The sequence below is a fragment of the Heterocephalus glaber genome, unplaced genomic scaffold (genome assembly GCF_053883595.1).
Source record: "Heterocephalus glaber isolate CG9 unplaced genomic scaffold, H.glaber_assembly_v1.0 deba00001446, whole genome shotgun sequence".
Lineage (NCBI taxonomy): Eukaryota > Metazoa > Chordata > Mammalia > Rodentia > Bathyergidae > Heterocephalus > Heterocephalus glaber.
In genome coordinates, this window is record NW_028258298.1 from 9507429 (window position 1) to 9535216 (window position 27788).

Here is a 27788-nt window from a genome sequence, read left to right on the forward strand (position 1 = left end):
ATGTCATGTTGGTCCTGGAAATATCTCAATGGTTTTCTAGTGCTTTAGGAAAAATACCCAAATTGTTTGCATGTTGTATAAGGCTCCACATGATCTGGTTCCTGCGTACCTCTTGGGCCTTGCCTTATCCCCTTTACACTCATACTCCAGTCACATTCCGCTTCTTGAGGAGGGTCCCTCCCATCTGCATGGGGCCTTGGTCTCCCCAGCCCCTCCACTTGGAATGCACACCACACTGGACACATACCCCATTCCCAACGCATACACTGTAATTCCTGTTCATCCTGTAAATCTCTGCTCAAGCATCTCCCCCTTGAAGCCTCCTCTGACCCACCTTCCCCAGTCTAGGTCAAGTTCTTATACTATATGCCCTTGTAACACCATATCCTCTCCCTTCAGAGCTCAGTGTATGCATATAAGCTTACATTGCACTTTCTTCACTAACAGCCATCTCCCCAGCTAGGCAGTAGACTCCACTGGGTCTCTGTTATACCCAGGAGCCTAGCACAACAGGCAGCATAGGCTGGACAATGGCAGAATGAGGATGGTGACCTTCTCTGCAGCCGGTCAGTGACTCCAACATCCTGAGACGGAATGATTTGAAAACCATAGACGCTCACAAAAACACAAAATCAATCAATCACCTGAAGAAAAGGAGATTGTGACTCAGGAAAGGCGTGTGACTTGCCCCATGTAACACAACCAGGGGCTGAGCTTGAACCTACACTTCTGACCCTAAGTCTAGTACTACATATATTTCACTGTGCTAAGTCCTTGAAGTCTGAAGGTGACATGGTTGAGTGGGTCAATTAAGGAAAACTGCTTGCTGCAAGTGCGTTTTCGGTTATGTTTTGAAAGAGACAAGCAGCACGGATCCCTGTGGAGAAAGAAGGGAAGTATGTCCTTCAAATATCAACATGAGTAAACAGATAAAGTCATCTCTACCTATGGCCCAGAGAGGCTGTATGTAGTTCCTGACCTCAGGAATGTTCACGTCCACCTCGGAGACTGCATACATTTCATATCAGTTGTTTTTGTGGCTGTTTTTGTGTTGGTTTTTGTTTTAGCATTGTAATTTGTATGCTTAGTGGTCAAGAATGGTGGCTAGAGAGTCAGAGAAATCTCAATTCAAATCCTAGGAATAGTCAAAGTAGGCTTAGAAACACATCAGTATGGCTTCTTGAAGCCAGAAGGGATCAAAGATCATCTAGGCCATACCCTCTTCTGATGGAGTCAACAGCCCTGCCAAGTACCAATGTATGCAAGGACCCAGTGAATCCTGTGGTGCTGGGAACCCACTAATTCACAAACCACACATCCAGGGCCTTCTCTGTGCCTACTGCATGTAAAGATGCAGCAACGATAACAAACACATAAGCAATTATAATAGTGTCACAATTTCAGGCACCAATAAGGAGCCATGGAAACAGGGAAGGAAAATCCAACCAAACTAAGCCAAGCAAGGTGTGTCATAGAGAACATTTTTATTTGGCTATTTAGCTGTTTTTATTATGAGGTCCTTGCAATCTATGCTTGAGTCTCTCCAAAGACCGGAAGTACGCTGTCTGCCAAGGCCATGGGCAGCTCCTCAGCCAGGTTCTCATAAAGAGCTCCAAACATAACACCCCTTCAATCTGAAGTCTTCATCTTAGCATCTCAATTGCACTGATGGCAAGTGGACTGAGTGAGCTGGGTAACAACCACTGGCAAGATCCTGAGGACTCCCCCACGTCCGGAGTAGGCCTCCTTTCTCCATTTGGCTTCTCCTTCCTTCCATCTTCCACTGGCCTTGAAGCTTCATTGAACTCATCAAATGCTGAGAACCTCCCTCCAGCTCCTCCCAGGGTCTGCAAAAAGGCACAGAGGAGTGGGAATAAATGAGAGTGCTTGATGGCCTGCAGTGCCATAAAGTTTTCAAAGCTGTGCACTGGAATGAACAGGTGCAGGCTGAGATGAATTATCTAGGGCTTTTATCAAAAGAAAGTCAATAAAAACCTGGAGGATCTTGCTCTACCTCCATGGAGTGGTCATGTCACAGCACCGGGCCCCTCGAGTTGGAAGCAGCAATCAGGAGGCTGAGTTTTCCCCCTACTCCGTCTGCTTCTTCCCTGTACCTTCCCTTCTGAAATGTATTCGTTTCTATGGAAACGATGTTGTTACTGGTATGGGAGGAGTTTAATGACATTCAGAAGTACCAAATCAAGTCCATTTATATAATGGTTTAAAATACACATAATGGTCTATGGAATGTAGGACACGGTGACAGTTTCAGTAACTGCGTAGCGAGTGTGGGATAAATAGAGCAATGTAATAGTCTCCACCTCCGAATCAAATGGACTAGGAATAACCACTTTCTTAGTAGTAAAGAGCAGCACTTCTCAATCATTATTCATGAAAGGATCTCAACACACCACACAAGCTGCTCTCCTGTCCAGGAAGGAGGTTGGACCATGGTTCCTCTGCACCCACCAAGGTCTGACCAGGAGTAGGGTGGAGCTGGTACAGAGGTAAGCTGCTGGCTGTGGCTGCTCCCAGATGTGGAAGGAAGCAGGCATTCCCCTGGCCACTTCTCAGGTCTGCCACTCAGGCCAGCCTGCAGTCTTCATTGTGCTGACTGAGAGTCATGCTTATGTCTGTTCTGATGGCTCATTTCTGTCTGATGCAGGGGTTTACCAGATGCCCACTGTGTGTTAGTGCTGTGGGGTGTCCTTAGGTCAGGTTACCCCAGAAGCAGACCCTTAGATGACCTAAGCAAGGACTTGAGAGTCATCATTCCTCTGAAGGTATGGGGGTGGCAGAAGGACTGTAGGGGAGTGACATAGAAAAAGGGGGTCAACTCAGGGGCATCGCCAGCCTGCTGCCCCCATGAGTGCCTGAAGCCTAGTCCCAAAGGCAACTCTGGGGAGTGCTGTAGAACACATGCCTCAAGCCAAGGGTACCCAAGGAGGGGTATTTATACCCCAGGTCCTGTGGGGAATGGGCTGAGGGACGCTTGGTAGGGCTGCTGTTAATTCCCAGCACCTCTGACCTGCTCTTTATGAGGGCAGAGTGGCTCCACAGCCTAAAAGAAAGCCCTCAGGAAAAGGGTTGCCCATGCTGGCAACTGGAAGCTGGATCCAGGTGGACCTGGAAGAGTCAGCAATGACCCTCAAAGAATTTTGAGTCCAGTGGGGAGGCAGGCATGGACTAAAAGAACAGAAGGCAGGGTGGTGGAAGAGCAAAGAGCTGTACAGACAGCATGCTCTTGGGTGCCGATCTGGGGGGAAGGCATTTGCCCTGACAGGAACAACACTGGGCACTTCAAGAAAGAGGGAGAAGGGAGTAGAGCTGATCCATGCAGATGTGGGATGAGAGAGGCACTTTGTACACTTGGATCATTTAATCCCCACCTTCTTACAAGGTTGGTAGTTTTACCCCTATTGTTTTTTTTGTGTACCAGGGATCGAACTCGGGACCCTGTGCTTGTGAAGCAGGTGGCAGCACCACTGAGCTAAACCCACAGTACCCAATTACCCCTATTTTGTTGATAAAGAAACTGCACCAGAGAGACTGAGTCATCTACCTAAAAGCGTATGATTTGTTGCATAAAGCTGAGGGGAAAACCCTGGTCCACCTACTTTCACTCTGTTTTGGGCAGCTTTGTGTGTTATGGCAAAGAGAATGGGGTGACATCTCCCATTGCCATCAAGAACAGATGTGACCGAGCACCTATCATGTGTCCCATTACACATCCCCTGTGGCCTAGGACTGCTGTCCCCCATCTGCCCAGCATGCCTGGCCCAAGGACCCCACTCGGTTCTCAGGTGGTCCCTCCGACCCTGCCTCAGATACAGGCTGAAGTGAGTGTGTATAATACTCACTGCCCAGGAGACGCAGGACGCAGAGGAGACAGCCTGGGAGGGGTTGGCTCTGATAGTCCCCAGAAGTGTGCCTGCTTCCTGTCCTCGCCTTCCTTGATCCTCCTCCCCCAGCCCTGCCTTGGAAGATGCAGGGGACAGGGGATGGTGCACCCACACTTCCCTGGAGCAGCATTTCTATAGCATGTTAATAGGTTTTCTGTGAAATACAGCCTCCGTGGTTAGATAAGGTGAGGGAAGGCTGGGTGAGACCTAATTAAACAAGTCTCTCCCAGAGAAAGCCGCAGAGACTTTAATGTGCTAAAGGGCAGGATGAACCACCAAACAGGGAAGGAACATGGTTCACAAGATGTCCCAAACTCATTTGTCCTGTAGCATGCGTTGACCATCTTGTGCCTTGGAATCCACTTTGGGGAATAATTTTTTAAGACCAGATCTACCACTACCTAGTTGTGTGACCTTTGTGAAACTAGAATAAATCCTGCCTGCCTTGCAAGGTGAATACTCTTTATAAAATGTAGAATACAACACAAATAAGGTAGTGCTGTTATTGATTTAAATGAAGTGAACATGCTCTGTTTCCCAGAGATATTTCACTAGGAAGCAAAACAAATAAATTAGTTCTGTGACTGAATAGGCATGTAACCTTGACCTTGAACTCTCTTGACAAGTTTTCTCATCTGTGAAATGGGTGTATTCACAGTGCTAGCCCTGTTTCCTCCATGCATTTATTATAAGGATAAAATATGCATAATAGTTGTGTAGGTGCTCTGAAACAGTATAAAGTAGCACAAAATGCACAGCATCGTTATTAGTGTTCCAGGTTAATATCACCAATTCAGTGCTGAGTTCAAAACAGGAGGTGTATTGTGGGAGGAGGTGTACTGGTGGGAGAAATAACAATGACTAATAATCTCCATCCATATTTATGGTGTTAGAGCCCCGTATGAACATGTCACCAAGGGGAGAAACATGAATATTTCATGAGAGAATGGCTAAATGCAGTACTAAGATGAAATGGTCAGAAAGAGCCCCACTCACCCACCTCTGGGTTGGGCCAGGGAGGTCATCACAGGCCCTATCCTGGTCTCCAGGGAGCTGGAGCTGCTGGTGAGGGTACATGGGCTCAGCCTCCCTGCCCTCCCCTCCCACCCAGGAGAACCAGTGCCCAGTCCACATACCAGCCTTGGGCAACTTACTATTGTAGGGAACAGGGAAAGGGGACATTAGTAGAACCTCTGCAGTAAGTCCTAGTCTCCCGCGAGCCACGGCAGCACAAGGCAAATTAACTTATTATACAGGAAAGGTAGAAAAATGAGACTGAGAAGAAGCTGAGCTTTGGGTCTGATCAGTGCTGCTCTGGGCAGCAAAGACAAAAGTCTCCAGTTTACCGCACCTTTAATTCAGTACATCGGGAGAAACAAATGTAACAAATGACTTGCAGAGAGTTCAGTACATCCTGCGTAAACAAGATGTAACAATCCAAGAACAATGAGGAACTGAGTAGATGTTTGTTCCTCCCAGGGTGTTTTCAGCTCCCAGGATGTTTCTTGATCTAGAGAATCACACCATCATGTGACCAGAGGCCAAAATGGAATTATGTCTTGGAATTCCATAGCTGGGCTGTAGGCAGGAGAACTAAGCTAACCAAATGATTTTTCCCTAAAATTATGTAGCATTGCTCCAGACAACTATAAACATACTGAGTGTGGTTACAGGAGGTTTTCACACTGTAAAATGGGCATAAGAAAATCAGCCCTGGGCTGGAGATTTAGCTCAGTGGTTCCACCACCTGCCTCACAAGTGCCAGGTCCTAAGTTTGATCCCCAGTACAAAAAAACAGAAAGAAAGAAAATTAACCTTGAATATTGCAAGGTCCAAGTCCACGCTCAGGTGCTTGGAAGGGGGTTTGTAATGCATCCAAGTGGGAGGCACTATTATTCATTCATCCATTCAGCAGACATTTATGGAACATCTACTATATGCCAATCACCGCCACCACAGCCAGTCACTTATCATTTACAGTGCCCAGATGCCACATTCATCACTATATGAATATCACCTCATTTAATCATCACCACAATCCTAAGAGATGTCCATTATTATTCCCTCTGTCCACGTAAAGAATTAAAATTCAGGAAAGAAAAAAAGTTAAATGGCAGAGCCCAGAACTGTATGAAGCCAAAACTAGAGTTATGTACTGAACGGCCCATCTTTGCCTGTGGTGTGACTACGGAGCCAGTGGAATGCCTTGCCTTCCAACCCTGTTAGCTCTTCCCTGGTCTGAACACCCCTTGGGCTTCCTACCACCAGTGCACCCTCCTGAGCCAAAGAAGAAAGCCCTGTCCTCCCCTCATCAGGTCCTCAAGGATCCTTTCCACTTCCTCCCCCTCTCCTCCCAGGCCTCCCCCTGGTTGTGTGTCCTCCATACAGTCATCCTGGGGTTTTAATTACCAGCTCCTTTCATCAAGGCCTCACCCTCCCAGGACCCTGGGCAGTGAGCATCACTTATCTGGGCCAGCCATTAGGTGGTGTGAAGATTAAACACCTCAGCCCCTCAACAGCTCTGGGAGAGGGAGCAAGGACAGATGGGGTGGTGCTGGGTTCAACACAGCCAAGACTTCTCGCTCCTGATGGATGTCCCTGGAGGCAAGAACAGCTCCCCTTGTGCCAGCTTGGAGCTCCTGGCTCTCTCCTGTCCACCACACAGCACAAGGACACAAGCGTCCCTGTAAATCTCTTCCCTGCAGGGCAGCTTCATGTTATCTTGGTTCATTCCTTCTCCAGAGATGAAGAGATTGTTTTAAACCTGCCGCCCCACCAGCTCTGCTCCTAGCTTCCAATGCCATTAAGTTTCATTATAACAAATAAACACCACAATGACATTTATAAGTTACCACTGAGCACAGAAGCACAAATATGAAGCAGATAAACTGCATTTGATCCAAATAATTACTGCAGGCAATATTGGGCTTAGTCCGAGCTGGCAGCCGGCTACCAAGTAATTTATTAGATTGCGTAAGGCAATGTTGCACGTTAAGTTTTTCATTATTGTGTCTCTTCCTCTCTCCGTGGCCTAAATAGGTTAGAGGAGTTTAGACAGCACCCGGCCAAACAAAGACAGACTTTGCTCAAACAGATTACGGCTGGGAATGTCGGCCAAGTGTCCAGGAATGGCTGCTGCCCAAGAAACACCCACACTTACTAGAGAAGAGAGGGTTTCGAGATTATGTAGATGCTGCCAGCCAAAGACAGCTCCCCTCACTCCCCACCAACTGGCCCAGATACAGAAAGGGGTCCCTTGGAGGGAGTAAATGGCAGAGCTGGATGGAGCCCCCAGGTCAAGCAGCCTGGGTACCTGCTGCCAAAGACCTCTCCATCAAAACCACTACCATAACCCCAGGTAGCCTGGACAGCTCCAGACCCTAATCCCAGACCTCTCCTCCTGTAATGAATAAAAGGAAGGAAGCAACCTACCAGCCAACTCTGCAAAACAAAGCAATGAGAGCTGGCTGCAAGAAGCCGCCTCCCTGCCAAAGCCAAACTCATAAAGTTTGATTCAAGAGGTTACAATACCTCCTATTCAACGTCCCTCCTGCCCCATTCTCCCAGCCTTAGTAAATTACCCAATAAGCAGCAAGGACCTGTAGTTATTGTGCAGTTAAATGGTATTTGCCCAGTAAATCCTGAGCAGAGTACTAACGGTGATATACAGTAACTAATTACAGACATGAATTCTCCCCGCAAGACGCCAAGTGTTACCAAATATTGCTGCGTTTAGGGGAGGAGGCTTGAAAGCTGTTCTGTTCTCTCCAGTGAAGCTGTGAGTGACTACGCTCCTATTAAAGAAGCTGTTGGCATCTCCAGAGGCACTCCAGCTAGAAGATAGAGATGTCCCCAGGCAAGTGGGAATAGAGCCACATCGCCCAAGATGGCAGCCACTTGCTGCTCCCTGACTCCATACCCAGCAGAAGGATCTAGCCAGGCACCACCTGGCCCTTCTTGGGTTGTCTCACAACAAATAAGTGGCTCAGCACTACTGTGGCTGCTGCAAAGGCCCAAGGCTCCAACAGTGCAGGGAATGGAAGTCATTATTCACCCAGCCAGGGTGGAGCTAAGAAAGCTACTCAGAGCTTTGTGTGGGGATGTGCCAGGGTAAGGTTAAAAACGGCTATCCCTCTGACTGGGGGCAGAGATGTTTTGCCCTAAGTTATGCTTCACTGAGCTCATCTCAGCCCCAAGGGCACCATGAGTATCAGAGGCAGGGCCATGCCTGGGGACCAGGAAGTAGCAGATATCCCATGAGCTTTCTATCTGTTTTTGGAGCACAGCTTGGGGGCAGTCAGGGGGCACAGTAATCAGTCTCTGCTTCCTAATGAAAAAACCACACAGAACAAAAACCCTGTGCTGACCCAGTACTGCTGCGTAAACAAAGGCAAGAACCAGAATCCAGTGGCTCAATTCCCAGCGCCTACACATACTGTGTGTGACCTTGGACAATTTACTTAAGCTCTCTGAGCCTCCCTGCCCTGATCTATAAAAGGGAAAGGTTCTCTATCTCTTGGAGTAGCTGTGAATTGCTGTCCTGGACTGGGGGCTACTCTTGCTTTCGTCCAGCTCTGTCCCTGACAATGCCATCCCCCTGCCACCAAATTGTGTCCTGAGATACCAGGGCTCAGCCACTCAGCCTGAGCCCCCTGAAAAGGAAAGAAAAGTCCTTCTCATCCTAGGCACCCGCGGCAGCCCACATACTCTCTTCTTTTTCTCAGGTGCTTCTAGCATAAAATCTCTCCTCGATAAGCATGTCCACTTTGAACAGAGAAGGGCCGTCATTGTCAGTTAATTTTGCTTTCTTTGCTGCTGCATTCTGGGGTTGATGCAAATGATCAAGCCCTTGCCAGGGCCCCTGTTTGGTGATGACAAAAGAAGCAGAGTCAGGTTGAAGAAGGCTGTGTGGGGAAGAGGTACTGACAGCGGAGCAACAGCTTTGAGTCTTAGCCATTCAAGCCTCTACATCAGGGCAATGATCGCAACTTCTCCTTGGGGTGCCATGAGAGTGGATTAAGTAAGATAATGTATGTAAAATGTTTTGTAAAGAATAAACTGTATACAAAAGTTAGCTGTGGTTAATATCCCAAATCAACTGGAAGACTGGGCCCAGAATCCCAGGGCAGTGAGAAGAATCACTTTTTTAATTAGGACACATATATAGTCAGTTCTCAATTATCTGTTGGCAAATTATCTCCTTTCCTGGCAAATGCTATCACCAAGATTGCTTAATGAAGTCCTCTGCTAACATTTCACAGTTTCTTATTTTGCTCTTATTTGCATGAGGCCCAAAGGGAATGGAAGTCCTTTAAAGGGAAAAACCAGTTAATATCCCCATCCCCTCCTAGGAAAGGTGTAAGCCAGAAAGATAGATGCACTGGGAGGGGAGGGCAGAGTCAACATTAGCGCTGGGCCAGGACCAGAGGTGATGTTCTTCACCAGCTGAGTAGGAGACGAGGAGGGCTGTGCAGTTTGTGTTCTGTTTAAGTATTAACAATTCCAAGGACATCAAATACATCCATATTCAAACATGAATATCAAAATGCATTCCAAAGTCAAAAGTAAGTGTGATTTAGGATTATTCATTATTTTGGATTGTCCATCATTTGGATTATTCACACCCTTGCTCCTCTCCATTAACGAAGATAATTAAGAGTCGATTGTGCCTAGTCCCTAAGAGGGAAGAGATTCAGAACATTGCACAAAGATGATTTACTTCCATTGGGAGCAACTTCTGCAGCCACCTGAAGACTTCTAAGCACCAGGTTTAAGCTGCGGTTCTCAGTGCAGGGTTAGTGACAGGACAATCTTCCTTAACCACACAGTGTCTCAGGGTCCAGGTTTTGAGTTTGTGCTGATGAAGTGGGATGGAGCTCTGCTGCCCTTCATGCCTTCCCCCCACATCCATCAAAATTATACCCTGAACATTGAACAGAGAAACCTTGGACTCCACTGTAGGACAGAAATCGGTCCTCCAGCTGTACCTCAGCTCTGCCTCTACCCATTTTATACACTGGGGTTCCATGTGAAAGTCCACTGATAAAAGGGTTCCATAAACTTGATAGGACATGAGTAGTTTCACTGACTTTGTCCAATGCCTTTGCTGAGCAACTGGGAAAACCAAGCAAAATTAGCATGAGACAGCAACTTGTTCAAGGACACACAGTGATCTTGAGCCAAAACTAGAGAGAGCTTAGCCCTCAAGCTCTGTGTGGCTTGCATACTGTGAGACTTGGATGGTCCAGAACCACCTCACTCCCCCACACCCCCACCAGCTCCCACCACTACCAGCACCACCCCAGTCCCCGTGAAGGAGCCATTGAAATGCAGATTCCTTGGTCCAGTGAAGACCACAACACCTCAGAATCTCTGAGCTGGAGCTCAGAAAGTTATACCTTTAGCTCATTCTGCAGTTAATTCTTATGCATGTAGAAGTTTTAGAACCATTCTGACTAATGAGGCCTACAGCCACATAAAATGATTATTTTAAGATGTTTATTTTAAAAAATGTTTAGAAATGGATGTTCCCCAAACAAACCTAGAGTCTTTGAAAGATTTGCATTTATTTCTTTGTGCCTCCATTTTATTATATTCAGCCCAAGGGCCCCCCAAAATAGGACTTCAGATAAATTAAAACATAAAGCATTGGGAGGAAGGAAGAGGCTGACAGGTTAACTCCAGGTCTGGACTCTGCATTTTCTAGAGGAGGAAGCTAAGCCTCAGGGAAGGACAGAGTCAGGCCCAAGGGCACACACCTGAGAGGCAGGCAGCAGAGCTGCATCACACTGTTCCCTTCTGGGCCTCAGTGCAGGGTATTGGTACTGTAGCCTCCAGAAAAGGTAGTGAAAGACACTGGGCTTCCTGGAGTCAGCTGATCTGGAGCTTCGCCTCCAATCTAGCCTCTTGGTACCCAAGCCTTTGCCTTTTAGGGGCTGACAGTGGACACACTCTCTGCCCGGGGCCAGACCTTCAGCTCCCTCTGGGAGTAATGACCCTCCACATAGTTCTATCCCTGCTCTTTAGTACCACTTCCTCCCTCCTTCCCTGCTGCTCTCTTCTCCTCTTAGGTTGATTCAGTGAGTGCCTTGCCTATTCCAGCCTGGAAATCACAGCAGCCAGGGAGCCCACAAAGAAAGGAACTTGCCTATGCCTCAGGACCAGACAGCCGCAGGCCTGAGAAAACATGCAGAACAGCTCCCTTCTGCTCCATTCGCCACCACCACAAAGCCACACTGCTGTGCAGTCCCAGTCCAGTCCACCTCCAGGTGACCACAGGCAGGTTGGATGGGCCCTTCATGGGCACAGAAGAGCCACTGTCTGCAGCAGCACTTACCAGTGTCCTCCCAGCATCCAGGCCTCTGCTGGATCAATGGAAAGATCCCTCTCCCACCATTAATGAGCACAGGGCAGGGTCCAGCTGGGGCTGCAAGGCTGATAATCAGCAGGCAAAGGATTTATAGTGACTTTGGACTCACTCTGCCTTGGCCAACCCAATTGCTCTTCATTAAAGTCCACACTGTCCAGGACAACCTTGGAGGATTGTGTGTCCTAGAGGGAGAGTGTGAGGCTGGTACAATTACAGGCTGGCCAGGCTGCCTCAGCTCAGGCAAGAAATAAGGGTGGGAGAAGGAGCCTCTTCACTCTGCTCCCTGGAAAGAGCAGCCAGGCTCTCCTCAGTAAGCCCAAACAAAACTCTAGCGCAGTTTTTGAAACACTCACAATACTGGCAAGTTTCTCCTCACCTGTGCATCAGAAGCAAGTTACCAGTTGCTACAAATGCCAATGTTGGGTTGAAAGCTTTCCCAAGTCTCTCTCCCACCAGAGGTCTAGGAGACCCACACACATATCTTGTACCCCTTCTCAGATCTTCTGTTGATATTTTTAGTCCCGGTCTCATCAAAGACTGGGCTAGATGACCCCTTGCCATTCCAAAAGAACTCTAAACCTGTGTTAATGTTGGCAAAAGTTAGAAGTCTCACACAGGAAGCTGGTCCAAATAATCTGAGCCTAAACTAACCTTGTCCCTCTCGGACAGCCACATCAGTGTCTGTAACTTTCCAGTTTTGGAAATGAATTTTCAGTTCAACACCAAATGAGAAAACATGCTGTAGAAATGCTGCCCGTCCCAGAGTGCTTGCCCAGTAGGTCTGTTACTCACACCTTCTTCTCACTCCAACTACATAAAGGATAAACCCAGCTACATCAAGGACATTTTCACTGAGAGATTCCAGGAGCCCCTCCATCAACACACTTACAGCTGAACTCACCGCCTCACCTCAAACCGCTTCTCCTGAGCCTGCAGATGGCTCCAGCATTAGCCATTCACTCTGTCCTGTGAGCTGGGCCTGTCAGCCTCCACGTCCCTTAGTCCCATCAAGTGCCATCAATCCTGCCTCCAAATGGCCCCTAAATCCATTTTCTTGTTCCCACTGATGCAGCTTTAGCCTGAGCCCTATGACAGTAAAATCTTCCCGATCAGTCTTCCCATCTTCAGATTATCCTTCTTTATCCACCTTCCTCACTGTCACAACTGTGGTCTTCCTAAAACCCAACTCTTAAGACACGGGTCCAAAACTTTTGATGATTTCTCATTAGATACAAACACCTTGGCGTGTGCCTGAGGGCCCATACAGTTACACTCCACACCTTTCTAGACTGGCAGTACTAAAATACAGCCTCACACATGTGCTCCATGCACCAACTGCACCAGGTTCTTAGTGACAGTGACAGCTGCCATCACAGAGGACCAGAAGGGCGCAGAGCATTTTACACAAAATTACACAAAGAAACCTAGAAGTAGTGCTTACTACCTCACAAGGGGAACTGAGGCTCAGAGGTACTGAGCAGTTTCCCCAGGGCACACAGCAATGCTGGGTCAGATCTAGCATTGTGACACCACTGCTTTTATTCTCTGAACACAGTCTGATCTCTGTGCTTTACTTGGGCTATCTCCATTCCAGGAAATCTTCCCTCCTCTACCCTTATAGGCCGTTTCAGAAGCCAGCACTCCCTTACTCTTTCCTTGGGACTTTGTTTTTACCTCATTTGGGTGTTAAAAAGAGGGCCTTTTGTTCCAGCTCCTGGCGCATATACATCTACTTCCTCCAGGTGCTAAGCTCCTGGTCAGGGGAAGATATATCAGTCCCTCCTTTGCACCCCACATGTAGCCTGGGCCTTTGGAGACTGCTGAGGCTGCTCCTGCTCCTCCCTGAGGCCACCAGGGCATTATTCCTAGGGATGGCACAATCCCTGACATCCCTCCCCGCTCCATAAAATCAGATTTATTAGGTAGAAGTCAGTCAATGGCCTAGTTTGTCGCCATCATCCTCAACTTTGCACCCATAAATAGGTCACAAGAGGGCATTTCAGAAATTTTCTGACGCTTGTTCTCCTGCATTAGGAGCTGGCTCTGGGATGAGCAGCAGGAAAACCACAGAAGTCCCTTCCTTCCACACCTGGCATTGTGCTGCTGTCATTAGGGGCTGCTAAGCTGGCTCCTTTCTACCTTCCTCCCATTTGCTTGCATCTCAGGACAGGACCGCTTTCCTTAATCGCGTAAGAGGCAATTTACTGCAAGCTCCAGGCTGGGAGAAAGCTGGCGATAAATATCCCTATACTCGTTTTCTTAAGCCTTCCCCAGTTGGTCACTAATAACAGAGCAGACAGTGACATTTGAGCCTTTTCCGCATGGCTGACCTGACGCTCCAGGAGACTGAGACAGGCCCGGGGGAGTGGGAGCGCAGCAGCGCCCAAAGCAGCAGGCCCCTGAAGTCCCCTCATTTGCCCTCTCACCTGCTCCACTGAGGGGAAGGAGCAGACTTCTGATAGGTCCAGCTTCAGATTTGCAAGAGCGCCATTCTCAGCCCCCAGGCCCCTCATGGCAGGTGCCACTGTGGCCCCAGTTTTAACAGTCCCAGGCTTAGAAGAGACTCACGGACAGTGATGAAAATAATCCTTTATGAGACATATTCCACTTGCCAGGATATTTTAACAAAATAGCTATTATCCTCATAGCAGCTTTGGCAACTAAGGTTGTCATCCTATTTTGCAGATGAAGAGACCAAGGTTCACACTAACTCTGTGTTCTTTCTGCTGTCCAGGACACAGGCCCTGGCAGGTGACCCATGGATTGTGTACTCCAAGCAGGCAGCTGAGGATTATTCGCCACTCATAACTTTGTTTGTACTTCTTCTCTAACATGACATTTCTCCCGCATCACATACTTCATGTCACCATTACTTCCAGGAAGCCTTCTCTTTCCCCACTCCCCAGCTCCCATGCTTGGCACATGCTTTGCTTAAACCCTAGAAGAACTTAATTTGACCTCTCCGTAAGACCCATCGCTTGGCCCCTGGTAGTGTAGTAATCTGTGGTTAAATGTGAGACCATCCAGGGACTCTCATGACCTGCTGCTGGGACAAAGGTCAGGCAAAGCAGCCAGTTCAGGAAATGGGAGAACCATCTCCTCTCCCTGCTGACCTCCAAGCATGGACCAACACAGGATGGCAGAGCGATAGGGGGAAGTCTGGCACCCCTCACCCCACCCAGTGTCAGGCTCAGTACAGACTGTGTGCCTGGGCTATGGCAACTACCCCTCATCCCACACCCTTCATATTAACCAGTCAATGCTATCTCTTACCCCACATTCTGCAGCCACAGTATGGAGACCTTCACCTATGGGCTGGCAACAGGCCAGAATGTGTCCCCAAGCAAGTGAGAGCTGAGGGTTGTAGGTGGCTGGGATGGGTGAGTTCCTTGGCTTCTCTGAGCCCAGCATGGGGAGATGCCAACTACCATGGGCCTGGGGACACTGGCTGTTTTACTACCTGTTCTGCACACAGAGAACACAGCACTGTGAGCTCTGGGTCTGTCCTCTGCAGAGCTTCTGGATGCCCTGACAGCAGGGCAGGGCAGGCCCTGTGCAGGCGAGGGGGTCCAAGGAAGGTGGGGTGCTGAGGGAAGGGAGGAAGAGGAGAAAGTGGAGAAGGAGAGGGGTCAGAGGGCCCAGAACCACAAAGGCTTGCACATCTCCACCTTGGCTCCTTCAGCTAGCCTTGAAGCCGCAGGAAAAAATTGCTCCAAAAATTCTACATCAGAGGCTTTTCAACATCCTGTTAAAATAAGAAAAATTTGTTCAATCAAAATGTGAAATGGTTGACAAGGAATAGAGGCCAGACAGTTCTAGCTGAGGAAGGGCTGGGCCGAGAGAACGATTTCTTTTGTCCCCTAAACACACCTGAATGCACGCGTGCCTAGCAGCCAGCCCCTGGAGTGCTACTTTATGATGTGGCCCTTGTAACCTCAGCCTTCTACATTAGAATGCCTCCCCTCTCCCCAGGAAATAATTGAGCATTGCAGGGTAGCCTCAGAGGACCAGAAGAGCGAAGGAGTGTATAGAAGCCAGGGGTCTTCAGCATTTTAAGTGTTTTACTGGAAGACTGCGGGATCTCCCGAGCCAGATGGGGGCTGTTTGTTCCATGCTAATGGGGCTGACAGTCCCTCAAAAGAGGTGAGGGGACAGCCTGGGACCCTGGGAGTCTAAAGAGATGAGGATGGCGGGGCAGACCACTATGTGTGCTGAGACTGAGGTGGAAGGACACCATCTGCCTGCCCCCCACAGCACCATCCCAAGACCACAGCTTGCCAGGGGCCCCCCTTCCTGGGCAGGGCTGCACCTGTCCCTTGCAGGACCACCTGCCACCTCCGCCTGCTCACTTCCTCCCACTGCTCCAGCCACTGACTGGGCACCACCTCCTGGGTGCACTTGTGGCCCATCGGGGCGGCCCCGCCAAGCTACCCTTCTCTGTCCTTCTCAGCCACACCTACTCAGCATTCTGCCTCCTCCTGCTCCTTGTTCCTGCTGAGCTAGGACAGAGAGCACTGCAGGGGTCCCCATACCCAGATTCCAACTCCAGCACTTCTTGGTCAAGGGCTCCAGGCCTACCCAGGCCACAGCAGCTAGGATGTGCAGGGGAGATGTGCAGACTGGGGCGGTCATCTTGGGGTTCTGGCAAAACTCTGTCCGAGTCCCTGGGCCCCTAGTTCTACCCCTCCCCTCCTGGGGCAAGAGCATCCTCCCACAGCTGCGACCAGGAAAGTTTTTCTGCAGACAGCTAACCCAAGAGTGGGAGTTCAGTGTGTTTCCATCCCAGCTGCTCCAGCGCCCTGTGCCAAATGCACACACACAGCCTTTTTCCACAGATAGAAACTGACTCTGCACTGGTCAGACAGGGAACCAAGCTGGCCCTCGCTGGCCAGGACCCCCACCCCCACCAAGCCAGGACCTGGAGCAGTCATGTGAGACAGTTCTGCCACCCCTCTTCCCCCAACAGGGCATGGCTTATAACAGCTGGCTGGTCACCTCCAATATTGGAGCAGGTCCACCCCAAACACTGGCCCAAGACCCACTGAGAGAGACACAAAGGCTAAGCCATGCTCCCTCTCCCAAGAGGACAATCTGTTCTTGTCTTTAGAGAAGCAGAGTTTCCTCAATAAGTCATTGATACTAATTAGCCCTCCTTGTCTCCCCATCGTATCAATAAAGAGACATCTGCCCTTCCAGGTTGGGCTCCCCCCCCCGACCTCCACTCCACTTCCACGGAGCTCAACAGCCCACAGCCTGGTGTTGAAGGCAAAGGGCAGCACTGGGAGAGGAACAGGAGCATTCCTAATGAGAAAGGCCCATTTCTACCAAGTACTTATTGTGAGCCAAGCCTGGAGCCAAGTAGTCCAGATGTACTCTCCCTGTTAATCTCCACAATGACTTTCAGAGGTGGGTGCTATTGTCCCCGTCTTACAGATAGGAAAAATAGGGCCCAGCAAGTTAGTGGAGGTGCTAGGATTCAAACCCAGGTGAGTGTGATTCCCTGGGCCAACTCATTAGCACTGTTGTACCTGCCTCTATCCCGAAGGGCTGGATGAAAGGACAGAGGGGTTGGTTCTGTGGGCTGGAGTGGTTGTGGGGTGGTGAGCTGCAGCACCTGCATACCCACATTCACCTTCTCAAGGGGTGTCCCAAGCTAACAGTGGCTCAGACCCATCCAGAGGACTTTGCCCCTGAAGACAACACAAAACCAATGACGGGAGCTGGTTCACACCCTTCTTCAGGACTGGCCAAGGGCAGCACCAGGAGACAGAGGCTAAGGCAGGTTCTCTGAGCTCCCAGGGCATAAGACCTGCATCCTAAGATCCAAATAAGGATCTTAGCTCAGGATGCAGCACAGGCTCCAGAGTTCAAGGCCTGATGTTCCTTCTCACTGCCAGTGCCCTGGGCCTCAGACAAGCTCATCTTCACACAGGTCTGGTATGGCACTCATGTCACAAGACTCAGGAGAGTACAATAAAATAATCCATGTAAAGCTCTCATCACATGCTTGAAATTCAGTACAAGTTAACTATTATAAATCTTAGGACACTAAAATATTATTTATTGTAGAGATGTTTCCACTTACAGTGGGGTTGCATCTCAATAAACCCCTGATGGAAATATCTTAAACTGGAAATGCATGTGATCCCCCTAACAGGCCAAACAGCGAAGCTTAGCACCACAGCACTCCCGTGTCTCAGTTGTTTCCCCTTGTGATTGTATGGCTACCTGTAGCTGTGGCTTACTACCACTGCCCAGGGTCACAAAAGAGGATTGGGCCCTACATTGCTAGCCCAAGAAAAGTTCCAAATGTAAAGTCATGGTGCAGTTTCTACTGCATGTGTGTCTCTTTTACACTATGGTACAGTCAAAAATCTTGTCAAACCGAGTTAAGTCAGGGCCTTTGGGGAACCAAAGTTGTAGCATTTAGTTCACCTATAAAATGTGGACACGAATGACTGACACAAGCTGCTCGTGCAGTGTGTACATTCACGGGCCCAGCCCTGACATCCCGCAGGCCTCCCATGAATGGCTCAGTGACTTTTTCCTCCTATAAAGCCAGGGTCCTCGAGACTCTGGCCCTTCCCCTTTATGTCTCACCTCTCTCCTTCTGTGTATGTATTCAGCACAATATCTGCCTGGTCAGTAGTTTATAATGCAAAAGAAATTTTCTTACAGCAATCACAGATTTCAGGGGACAATCTAGAATAGGTCCTTTAACAGAGGTGCCTCTGATGTTCACACACTGGGCCAAGCCCTGGGGATGCTGGGGAAAGAGATGGCTGCAGCTTCTGCTCTCTGGGAGGCTACATGCTGCTTCCTCTTTATTTTTGTTTCTTTAGCACCAGACATGGAGGAAATGCTCAATAAAGGTTTGGAGAAATTGAGGAAGGTCCAAAAGGGGAATAACAGGGAGGTGGGAAGAGGAGAGAAAGAGAGATGAAAACCCCTCTGAGTACCAGAAGTTCCTTGGGAAAAGATCTTGGCCACAGGTGGTGGGAGCGGATGCTTAGGGAGGCAAGGCCAGGCAGGAGGGCACACACAGCCCAGGACCATGGAGCAGAGAGCACAAGGGACAGTAACACCTGTGGCACCCAGCTGGGGTGCCGTGCAAGCCTCAGGGACCAGTCAGTCTGTGCAAAGCATGTGACCCAGGAGGTGGAGTGTTGTCCCACAGGCAGTAGGGAGCCACAAAGGGTCCACCCCTGGCAAAGGGGAGTGGTGATTCAACAAGAAAACTGCAGGGCTGCATGTCCACTGGACATGGTGATAGAAGCTGCTGAGTCTGCTGGACGAACCCAGGCAATGAGGTTGTCGGCTTGGGTTGTAGCAGGAAGAATGGAGAAGAAAGCACAGGTCTGAGAGATGTAGAGGGAGGATGAAGCGCTCTCTCTGTGCCTGATCAGTCTCCATCTTGGTCCCCTCCAGGTTTGATAAGGGGTGCAGTGCACCCTCCAGGGCAAGCCCCCTGCTTCTCACATGACAACAGGGCGCCTCCTCCTGGCAGGTCACAGTCAGCATGCATGGAATAAGCAAAGGCTCTCCAGGAGTGATGTCCTCTCAAGGTCACCTCCAAGAGGTCATGAAAAATGATCCCAGGATTGTTCACATTTCACATCTTTGGAGTAGGAAAGAAAATGGATATAAGAGAAAGCAGGGAGTAAAGGAAAGGGGAAGGAGGCTTCTTTTGCAGTGACTGACCTTGGTGGCTTCAAAATATGCTCCCAAGAACCCTTGGCAAGAACAGCCTTGAGGTCTGTCCCCTGGGTGAGAACAGCAGGGTCCTCCCCTCTACCTTCTCTTCCCCACAGCACCCCAACTCTAGCCTACTCCATCTACTTAGTAACTGAATGTTACACTTAGCAGTCGAGGGCTTGCCTAGCACGCACAAGGGCCTGGCTTTCAGCCTCATCACCGCAAGAAAAAAATATGTCCATCTGAGAGAGCGTACCTGGTTTAAAAGAAACAAGTAATTTTGGTGGCTTAATCATGACACACAAAAATTAAAACTGTACTGAAAAAGAAAATTGTCAATTATAATACTTATCACCACCACCCCCAAAATCTTACTAATTGTGTTCCATGGGTGGTTTTGGAGATAATCCTGAGTATTTGATCCCACTTCCCCCGAAAACATTCTTTCCACAGCAAGCCCAACAGACAAAGCCTGAACACTGAAGCCTTAGGGGGTCGCTGTGGGTTCTGCATCTTGGAGCCTGCTCAGAGCCCATTGGGAGACCCTCCCGCACTCCAGGCCCTCTCTGGCCCCCTGCTCTGCCCCACAAGTTATTCCAGGGATCTGTGCCTGCCCCCACTCCTGGTTCTGACACCCTTCAAAGTGGCATTGAGGCCACTCAGAGCCCACCTCCATGGCAGTGGCATTGAGGCCAGTGTCCTCCAGAGCCTGGTTTCCATGGTGACAGTCCCAGACTCACCATTGCCCCCAGGCGTGCCTCCCACATTCTGATTCTCAGGTAGCCTCACCCTGGGTCTCCCATCCTCCCACCAAAAGGAAGCAGGACGGGGGCAGGGGGGGTGGGACAGTCACCCACTCTTAATAGGGGACGTTTGGGAGTGCTCAGCACTACTTGCTTTAGGGCCTTCTCATTATGGCCCCTTCAGCTCCCAGATGACAACCTGATAATTCTTTCTGATAGCACAGTCTTTGGCGGCTACTGTGGCTGCTTTGACACTGTCCTTCCCAGAAAGATTTTGAGATAAAAGAATGCACTGTGAAATCATCCTTAGAGCAAGGAGAGCTGGGGGTGCCTGGGGGAGGGCTCGTCTCTCCCTTCCTCCCCTCCTCTCCCTCCCTTCCCTTCTCCCCTTGCCATCCTCTTTCTCTCTTCCTCCTCTCCCTCCTATACTTCCTGTCCACCTTTCTTCTTCCTCCCTGGCTCCCTTCTTTCTCTCCTGCTCCCTCCTTCCTCTCCCTTTCCTCTTCTGTCATCTCTTCCTTCCTTTTCTCTCTTGTTTTGGTGCCAGAAAGAGTCTAATTACAACAGAAAACTTGAAGAGACAGGGAGAGAGAGAAAGAGAGAAAATCCACCACACAGAGCTGATTAAAATGTCCTATGAAATCTAATTTGTAAAGCTCAAATCAGAATAAAAAGTGTTACTCCCACAATTCAAGGCCAATTTGATTTTTAATGAGACTCCACAGAGACGCAGCCAGGCCTCGTCAGGCTGTGAACCCAGCTACCTGCCTGCAGTCATGAGCAATCTGTGTGGAGCTGCATCTCTGCTCTTGCTGGAGCCCCCACACACCCTCAGCTGAATCCCCCGCTCCCTTCCTGGGCCACCTGCTGCTGGACACTCAGCCCTGTGGACCGGGCTAGGGTTTTGGGTCCCCCCCGCAACCTGAGCACCTGCTAGTGTCCAGGACTTCTGTGTTCCACCAGGGAGAGGAGAGGCCGTGGTGGCACCGAACCCACCAGGTTCCAGGTCCCGTGAGATGGACCAAGTCCCAGCTCCAACACTTACTAGCTGTGCAACCTTGGAGTGTTGCTGTGCTCTCTGATCCTGGCTTCTCTGTTATAAAATGGGTATATTTCCTCCCTGAAGTATAATTCATTGGACTATAGAGAGGTCGTGTAAAGCACTGATCACCCTGCATCCCGGATGCTCAGTGAATGCCAGTGTCCTGTCATCCTGTGGCCTCTCAGGGAACAGAGACGGTGTCACCACCCTTCTTAGCAGCTTGAGCTGCCAGGACCAGACCTCAGGATTGGCATGCGCACAGCCTGGAGGATGAGAACATGGCACTTAAGGCCAGGAAGATGTGGATTCACCACCTCACCTGCATCTAGGGAGCCCCTGGGCCATTCACTCAGCCCGTAAGCCCTGTTTCCCAACCCCTGCGGGGTGGGGTTGACACCACCCACTGAGTGCTCTTACTGTCACACCCGAGGTGAGGGCACAACACTCAGGAGTGGCTAGTCACTCACCAGCAGGGCTCCTGTTACTTTTTCTCACCTCCTGGTGCCTTGCTTCCTCATCCTGAAAATGGGGATTAAAAATAATAGGTTGCTATGAGTATGAAAATATTAATGAGCTAATACTTGAGAACCTTAGCCCAGAGCCTGGCATCTCGTTCACACCATGAGGCTGTTGGTTTAATAAAATATGAACTGATAGCTGTGGTGGTTCCAGCCACCTGGATTTGGAGACAGACAGGAGTCCTGGGTCCCCCTGATGACTTCAGCCCAAGAGAGGCTGAAGAGGGCCTGCTGTAGGAAAGGAAGGGATGGGAAGATGCATTGCCACCTGGCCAGAAGCTCCCTCTAGCAAGTCCATCCCTCTGCACCACCACCCATACTGCTCCTGGATTGGCCCTAGGCCCAGCCTTCAGCCGCTAAAACTATACTCTGATATCTTACATCCCCATGTTTGACTAAAACCACCCAAGTGGAGTTAACCCAAAGAAAAGGCAGAAACACATCCCCAGGATGGGTGGGTGGCCTCTTGGAGACTGGGTATGATTGGTCCTCAGTGCTATGATAAGGATAATGAGCAGAGGGGCTGGGGTTGGGAACCAGCCTGAACCAGGATGAAGCTGAACCAGCCTGAACCAGGGGCACAATGGGGAGACCTGGTCTCCTGGGCCAGCCTCAGCTCTGCCTCAGGAAGTTGAGAGGAGCTCTGAAGGCGCTGCTCCCAGCATGGAACTTACCACTGTGCTTGTCTCCTTCCTAGGCCAAGCCTACTCCTTCAGCCAGCAGCCCCAGGACCAGGTGGTGGTGTCGGGACAGCCGGTGACGCTGCTATGCGCCATCCCCGAATACGATGGCTTCGTTCTGTGGATCAAAGACGGCTTGGCCCTGGGTGTAGGCAGAGACCTCTCAAGTGAGTATCTCCAAACCTCCCCAGGCAGCCCAGTGCTGCAGGGCCTCATCCACCCAGCCCCCTCCCTAGAAAATACCCACCTTCCATCACAGGTGTTTGGAGACCAAACTTCCAGCTTTCCCTGGAGCTCCAAGACAGAGACCAGCTAGGTCTAGAATCCCAGAGCTCAAGGGGCTCTGGCTACAAGTAATGAACCACAAGTAAACCCTCTGTTCCTGTGGTTAGTCCTAACCCTAGCATAATGTCACCCTGGAGAATCTATTCCAAAGTCAAACATGACTCACCTAAAGTCTGATTTCCAGAAATGAAGTGTTTTTGTTTCTTGACCCATAATGTATCCCTCATTTATCAAGGTATGATCCAGCTTCTCACCCAATAAGGGATCCATGTAAACTAATAACTCATGAAGAAATTTGGTTGACCATAGGGGTCATCTTGTCATGGGAAGAAAAGAAAATACAGGAGATGTCCACAGTAAACACTGAAGGCCCTGGTTGGCTCCAGGTGTTAACTATTGCAAATGGCTACTCTGTACAGCCATACAAGCCCCTTTCCAAAGCACCCTTCCCAGGAGAAAAGAGAAAGGAACTGTCCTCCTGCTCACTCCCCATCAGCCATGACTCCTGTGCCCCCAGGTGGGTAGGTACTCAGCTGCTCAGCTTGATATAAATGGCACAATTCAGAAGGACTGGTCTGGGTGTCCTTCCCTGGTGGTCCAGGAATGGCTGAAGGAGGAGGATGAGTGAAAAATATGTATTCAACTGAGAAGTAGCTTTGCCTTGTTCATGGTGTACAGCTGCAGGAAAATAAAAATCGAAGTGCACTCAGGAACATGATGGTTGGGAAATTAATATTTTAAAATGTGAGTTATGTCTTGCCAAAAATGTATATTGAAACATCATAGCAATGGTCAATAGCAGTCACAGGGTTTGAATGCTGCAGCCCAGCTTAGCATGGATAAAATACACAATAATATCTCCGAAATATACTGTGCTGCCATAAAGTTTAAGTGCTGTGAGAACCAGCCAATGCCAGAGACTCTCAACTTTCTTACCCTAGAGAAACAGGGAGAACATCACGACCGTCCCACATGAGACTTGCTCGTGCTCTGGGTGGCTCTGAACTTGGCCTGTTGCTAGTTAAGGAGGCTGTCTCACTCCTAACTAGGTTCTCAGCTTTCGGTCAGGAACAGGAATCTTGCTAGGTCAGTGGCCCAGAAGTGGTCCCACTACACCAGGGACAGTTCACAGAGTGGTCATCATGGCATGGATAATTGCCCATAAACAGCTTCTAGGATCCAGGAGAGGGCCTGCTCCATGGTAAAAAGAACACGGAGCTCTGATAAGCTGCTTCCTCTCCAGTTGGACACCAGTTATGGAAGAAAGGTGATCCCTCTGTCTGCACAACCAGTAAGTCTCAAACTCCTGGGAGATGTTAGCTCTGTACTTAGTCATCTGTCCCCCAAATGCTATCCGGACAATAAGGATGGATACCTACAGGCTCAATAAATACTGCTTGCTTGGCTGATAAGGGAGGGAGCATAACAGAGCTCAGTGCAATCTGCAAGTATTCGCAGGACACTTAATGCTGAGAACATTTTCCTCCAGGGAAACCGAGGCCTACTATTGCAAGACTTCATCTGCTGCAGCTCTGTCTTCTTCCATTTTAACCATGTCACCCCACCCAGTCTACCAGGAGCAATGCTCTCAGCAAGAACCTAAGTATCCCTCTGACTGGAAACACCAGTCAAAGAAAATGATTTATAAATGTGCTCCCTCATCTGGATAGAACATTTTTCTCCTAAGAAGCTCAAATACTTCTCAGATATTATCTCATAAATCTGCAATCATCTAGAGGGAGAAAAGGATTTTCCCTTTATTTGACAGGTAAACAAAGTCACAGTCAAGAAAGAAATTGCCTCCACTAGATAACCAATCCCAGTGTGTGGGACCCTGTCTGCTAGTCCCAAATGGTGCCTGTGCCCCATCTGCTGTCCCTTGCAGAGATAAAGCTCTTCATCTTTATTACATTAACATTTATAGACGACTTACTGTGCAGGCACTTTACATAGATTATCCTGTCTGGTCTTCACCTATGAGCTACTAGCATTGCCCCCGTTTTACCAATAAGGAAAGTGAGGCACATGAAGTTAAAGTAACTCCTCCCGGACAACAGAGTGAGGAAGTGATAACCTGGCATTGGACCAGACAATTTGACTGTAGAACCCACACTCCAGATAATTTGGCCTCATTTGGGAGTAGACAGAGATTAATGATACTGTGGAGGAGCTAGAAGGTCCCGAAATCTATGCTTCTGAGTCTGTTTTCCAAAGATGCTGCCAGTCCTAGGGATAGCATCACAGCTCAATGCCTAATTAGGCAAATACAAACAAACCCATCACTGATGTTTTCAGCAGCTCATGAGAGTGAAATCCTGCTGCTGATAGCTTGCAAGACAACAAAAACACCAGCTCCAGCCAAGATGCCTGCAGGAGACGAGGGAATAATCACAGGACAGCGGGATCCAGGCTGGGCTGGAGGGCGGGTGCGAGCCAGCGGCACCAAGGGCAGCAGCAGCTGGGGGAGGAGTGTATGAGACCCAGTGCAAGGAGAGCCAGCATCACTTACCTGGGCTTCTTCCTCAGGACATCGCAGGGCAGGAAGGTGGCAGGAATGGCAGTGTCCACAGGCAGGGTCCACGGGTGCCAGGCTACTGCCCTCTGAGTATTTCTGGCCAGGCCTGCACAGCTGTGGTGGACAAGGCCTTTTGGTGACATGAGGGGAGAGTGGTAGCCATGAAAGGCTCAGCTGTATGAGGAACATGTGCAGAGCATGTTGGGAGTTGTGGCAGAAGCTCAAAGTGCCCTACCTCACTGGCCAGAAGTGGGCACTGGTGGCCCCTGGTATAGCCAGTCCCAAGGAGTCCTGCCCCACCTCTGAGCCGCCCTTAGCTTAGGGAGGCAAAAGGACCTTAGAGTGCTCCCAGTCCAGTCTTTCACCCAGGGTAGAAATCATCCTTGCAGCAGAGAGGTGATCATCCAACCTCTGCTTGACTATAGCCAGTGATGAGGACTTCACTATCCTTCCTGGCAGCCCACCCAGATCTTTGTTTGGACACCTGAAATAATTAAGGATATTTCAAGTTACTTCCTGCTGCTAATGCTGCCAGGTGCTAGTGCTGTCCTTGGGAGCACATCTGACCCCCTATGCATCAGGGGACTTGGAAATATTTGAAGAGAGCACTTGCCTCTCTCTCTCTCTCTCTCTCCCTCCCTCCCTCCCTCCCCCTCCCTCCTTCCCTCCCTCCTCCTCTTTAAAAGACCCACTTTGTCCAATCTCCTCCTCCCATGATGCATTCTAAACATTCCCGTTGCTCTGGTAAAAGTCCTGCAGAAAGAGCAGCTGTCTGAGCTGCCAAAGGATGGTGAAAGCAGATTGGACTCTGATGGGAGAGGGAGACCAGGACCAGGAGGAAGTATGGGTGCAAGGGTCCACTTGTAAATCCATGGTGCAAGGGACGGGGGCAAGGCAGAGCTCAGGTGAGAGATGGGATGAGAATGAATTCTGCCAGGACAAACTAAGGAAGTTTAGGGCCCAATATCCAGGAAAGAGAGCAATGGCCCCACCTGCCCAGCTATGACTTAAGTTGGTATTTATATTCAACCCTACACAGCAGCGGCAAAGCTGATTAATGATTTATCATCCTCAAACTTTTATTTATCTATTATTCATCACCAGTGGTAGAAGGGGCCCCAAATTCCTAAGTGTCCTGAGCAACTCGTAAGTGCTTAATCAGGCCCTGGGGCTCATGGGTGGGTAGTAGGAGTATAGAAAAAGGCCGGGGATTTAGCTCAGTGGTTCTGGTGCCTGGCTCAAAAGCACAAGGTCCGGAGTTCATTCAATCTTTGGTACCTAAAAAAGCCACTAGAAAAGGGCTGTTTATGGTTCAAAGTGCCCAGAGCTTCACCAGGGCCTTGATTTCTACTTCCAGTCCATCCTGGAACAAAACCTTGCCCCAAAAGTCACTCTTGATTCTTTTCCAAATTTTTTTTTCCTTCCTTCTCTTTCTTATTCTATCTTCTCTCTGCAAATCTCAAGCTGGCCTCTCTCTCTTCCTCCTCACTTGTCTCCTTATCACAATGATGAATATCTACTTAGCAGACCACAGCACTGAGCACTTTCCAGAGCAATAACCCAACTAGCTATATCTGACCACAATTAGCATTTGTGTCTCCTTCCTTTCCTTTCTAATAGTCATCCTAAACTTAAAACCAACAGTAGCATCACACATGCACACGCACGCATGCACACACACACACACACACACACATACACACATTGCCCCATACCCTGTGAAGCTCTGGCTTTTACACTCCCTTCCCAAGCCCCCACTGCTATTCTGTTTGTCCCAAATGTTCCTCCACACAGAGGGGAGACATATTAAATTTTCTCTTTTCCTTCTGCAGATCCAACCATTTTAACCCATGAAGTAAACTGGCAATGGACAGATTAACAGAGATAAAGGCATACAAGTGTATTATTGTTGTTTTTGGTTTTGGTTGTTTTTTTTTTTTTTTTTGGTACCAGAGATCGAACTCAGGACTTTGCACTTTCAAGGCAGGCCCCAGCCCCATATACACATAGATTAACATCCAGAAACACAGGAGCCATCCACAAAGTATGAGACTCAAAGGAAGAACCAGATAGCTGAAGCTTAAATAGCACTTTGAGTTACAGGGAAAAAAAACAGGCACTTGAGGCTGTTGGAAGGAGGTGGGATGCAAGCTATGGAAGAAGAGGGGATAAGATGTGCCTGGTAGAGGTTGTGTTATTTTGCAGATCAAGCTTCCAAGGTATCTAAGTCGTTAGAAGGCCACCTGCGGTCCTCTCTGTCTGGGCCAGGTGTCAGACCCATAAGCTCTCCCTCCTGTGAAAAGATCTTTCCTAGGCAGGTGGCAGGATCAGACAGAAAAGCCTCTGCCAGTGTCCTCTGTTTACTAAGTGTACATTTCTTTTTGCAGAAACAGCCTTTCAGAGCCCTTCTGTGGTGTCTACACCATCTCCAAATAGTCACTTGGATTTAGGCTAAAGAAGTAAATTGGAGAGGGAGGATTCTTTGGCCTCCCTCATCCACCTGCTGTCTCCCACAGGTTACCCCCAGTACCTGGTGGTGGGGAACCATCTGTCAGGGGAGCACCACCTGAAGATCCTGCGGGCAGAGCTGCAGGATGATGCTGTGTATGAGTGCCAGGCCATCCAGGCTGCCATCCGGTCCCGGCCTGCACGTCTCACTGTGCTAGGTAAGAGCCATCACATGCGAACCAAAGATGCTGTGGGAAACACCAAAGGCTCAGCTCTGGGGTCCTTCCAGCCAGGTTGTGGGAGGGGATTCCTGCTAGGCATTATCTCATCAGCCTCCAGCCACTGTTCCCCCTCTCCCCACCCACAGCGGACAAGAGAGGGCTCCTGGCCTCGGAATCCCAAGGCCAAGGCCAACCTATGACTGTCCAACCTCAGTGTGGGTAACTGTGCCTTAGGGAGCTAAGGAGGATTCCTGGGTGATCTACTCATGTGATGCAGGCCAGATCGCTGTCCACGTCCACTGCAAAACCAGCCCCAACCTGATTTTGGTGTCCACGAGGGATTACCAGTGACCTGTGTTCCTTCCCTACC

The 27788-nt window shown here is 49.4% G+C and overlaps 1 protein-coding gene and 1 long non-coding RNA gene across 12 annotated transcripts in view; one reads left to right on the top strand and one right to left on the bottom strand.

Moving 5' to 3' along the window:
• Positions 1-27788, top strand: part of Kirrel3 (kirre like nephrin family adhesion molecule 3) — a 584234-nt gene that overhangs the window by 459056 nt on the left and 97390 nt on the right. For all 6 annotated transcript variants that reach the window (XM_087214246.1, XM_021242765.2, XM_087214242.1 and 3 more), the window contains 2 exons: positions 21967-22116; positions 27266-27415. In XM_087214246.1, coding sequence (XP_087070372.1) covers positions 21967-22116; positions 27266-27415 — 300 coding nt within the window. The remainder of the gene's footprint in view (positions 1-21966; positions 22117-27265; positions 27416-27788) is intronic.
• LOC110345431 (uncharacterized) lies at positions 1468-27463 on the bottom strand. 6 transcript variants are annotated; one of them, XR_002388759.2, is made up of 5 exons: positions 27280-27463; positions 24744-24879; positions 21944-22067; positions 21219-21270; positions 1468-1847 (listed from the first exon to the last, which is right to left on the bottom strand). It is a non-coding gene; the product is annotated as an uncharacterized LOC110345431 (long non-coding RNA). The 6 variants fall into 6 exon arrangements; XR_002388762.2 differs by having other exon boundaries at positions 21944-22091; XR_015452400.1 differs by having other exon boundaries at positions 24744-24863; positions 27280-27452.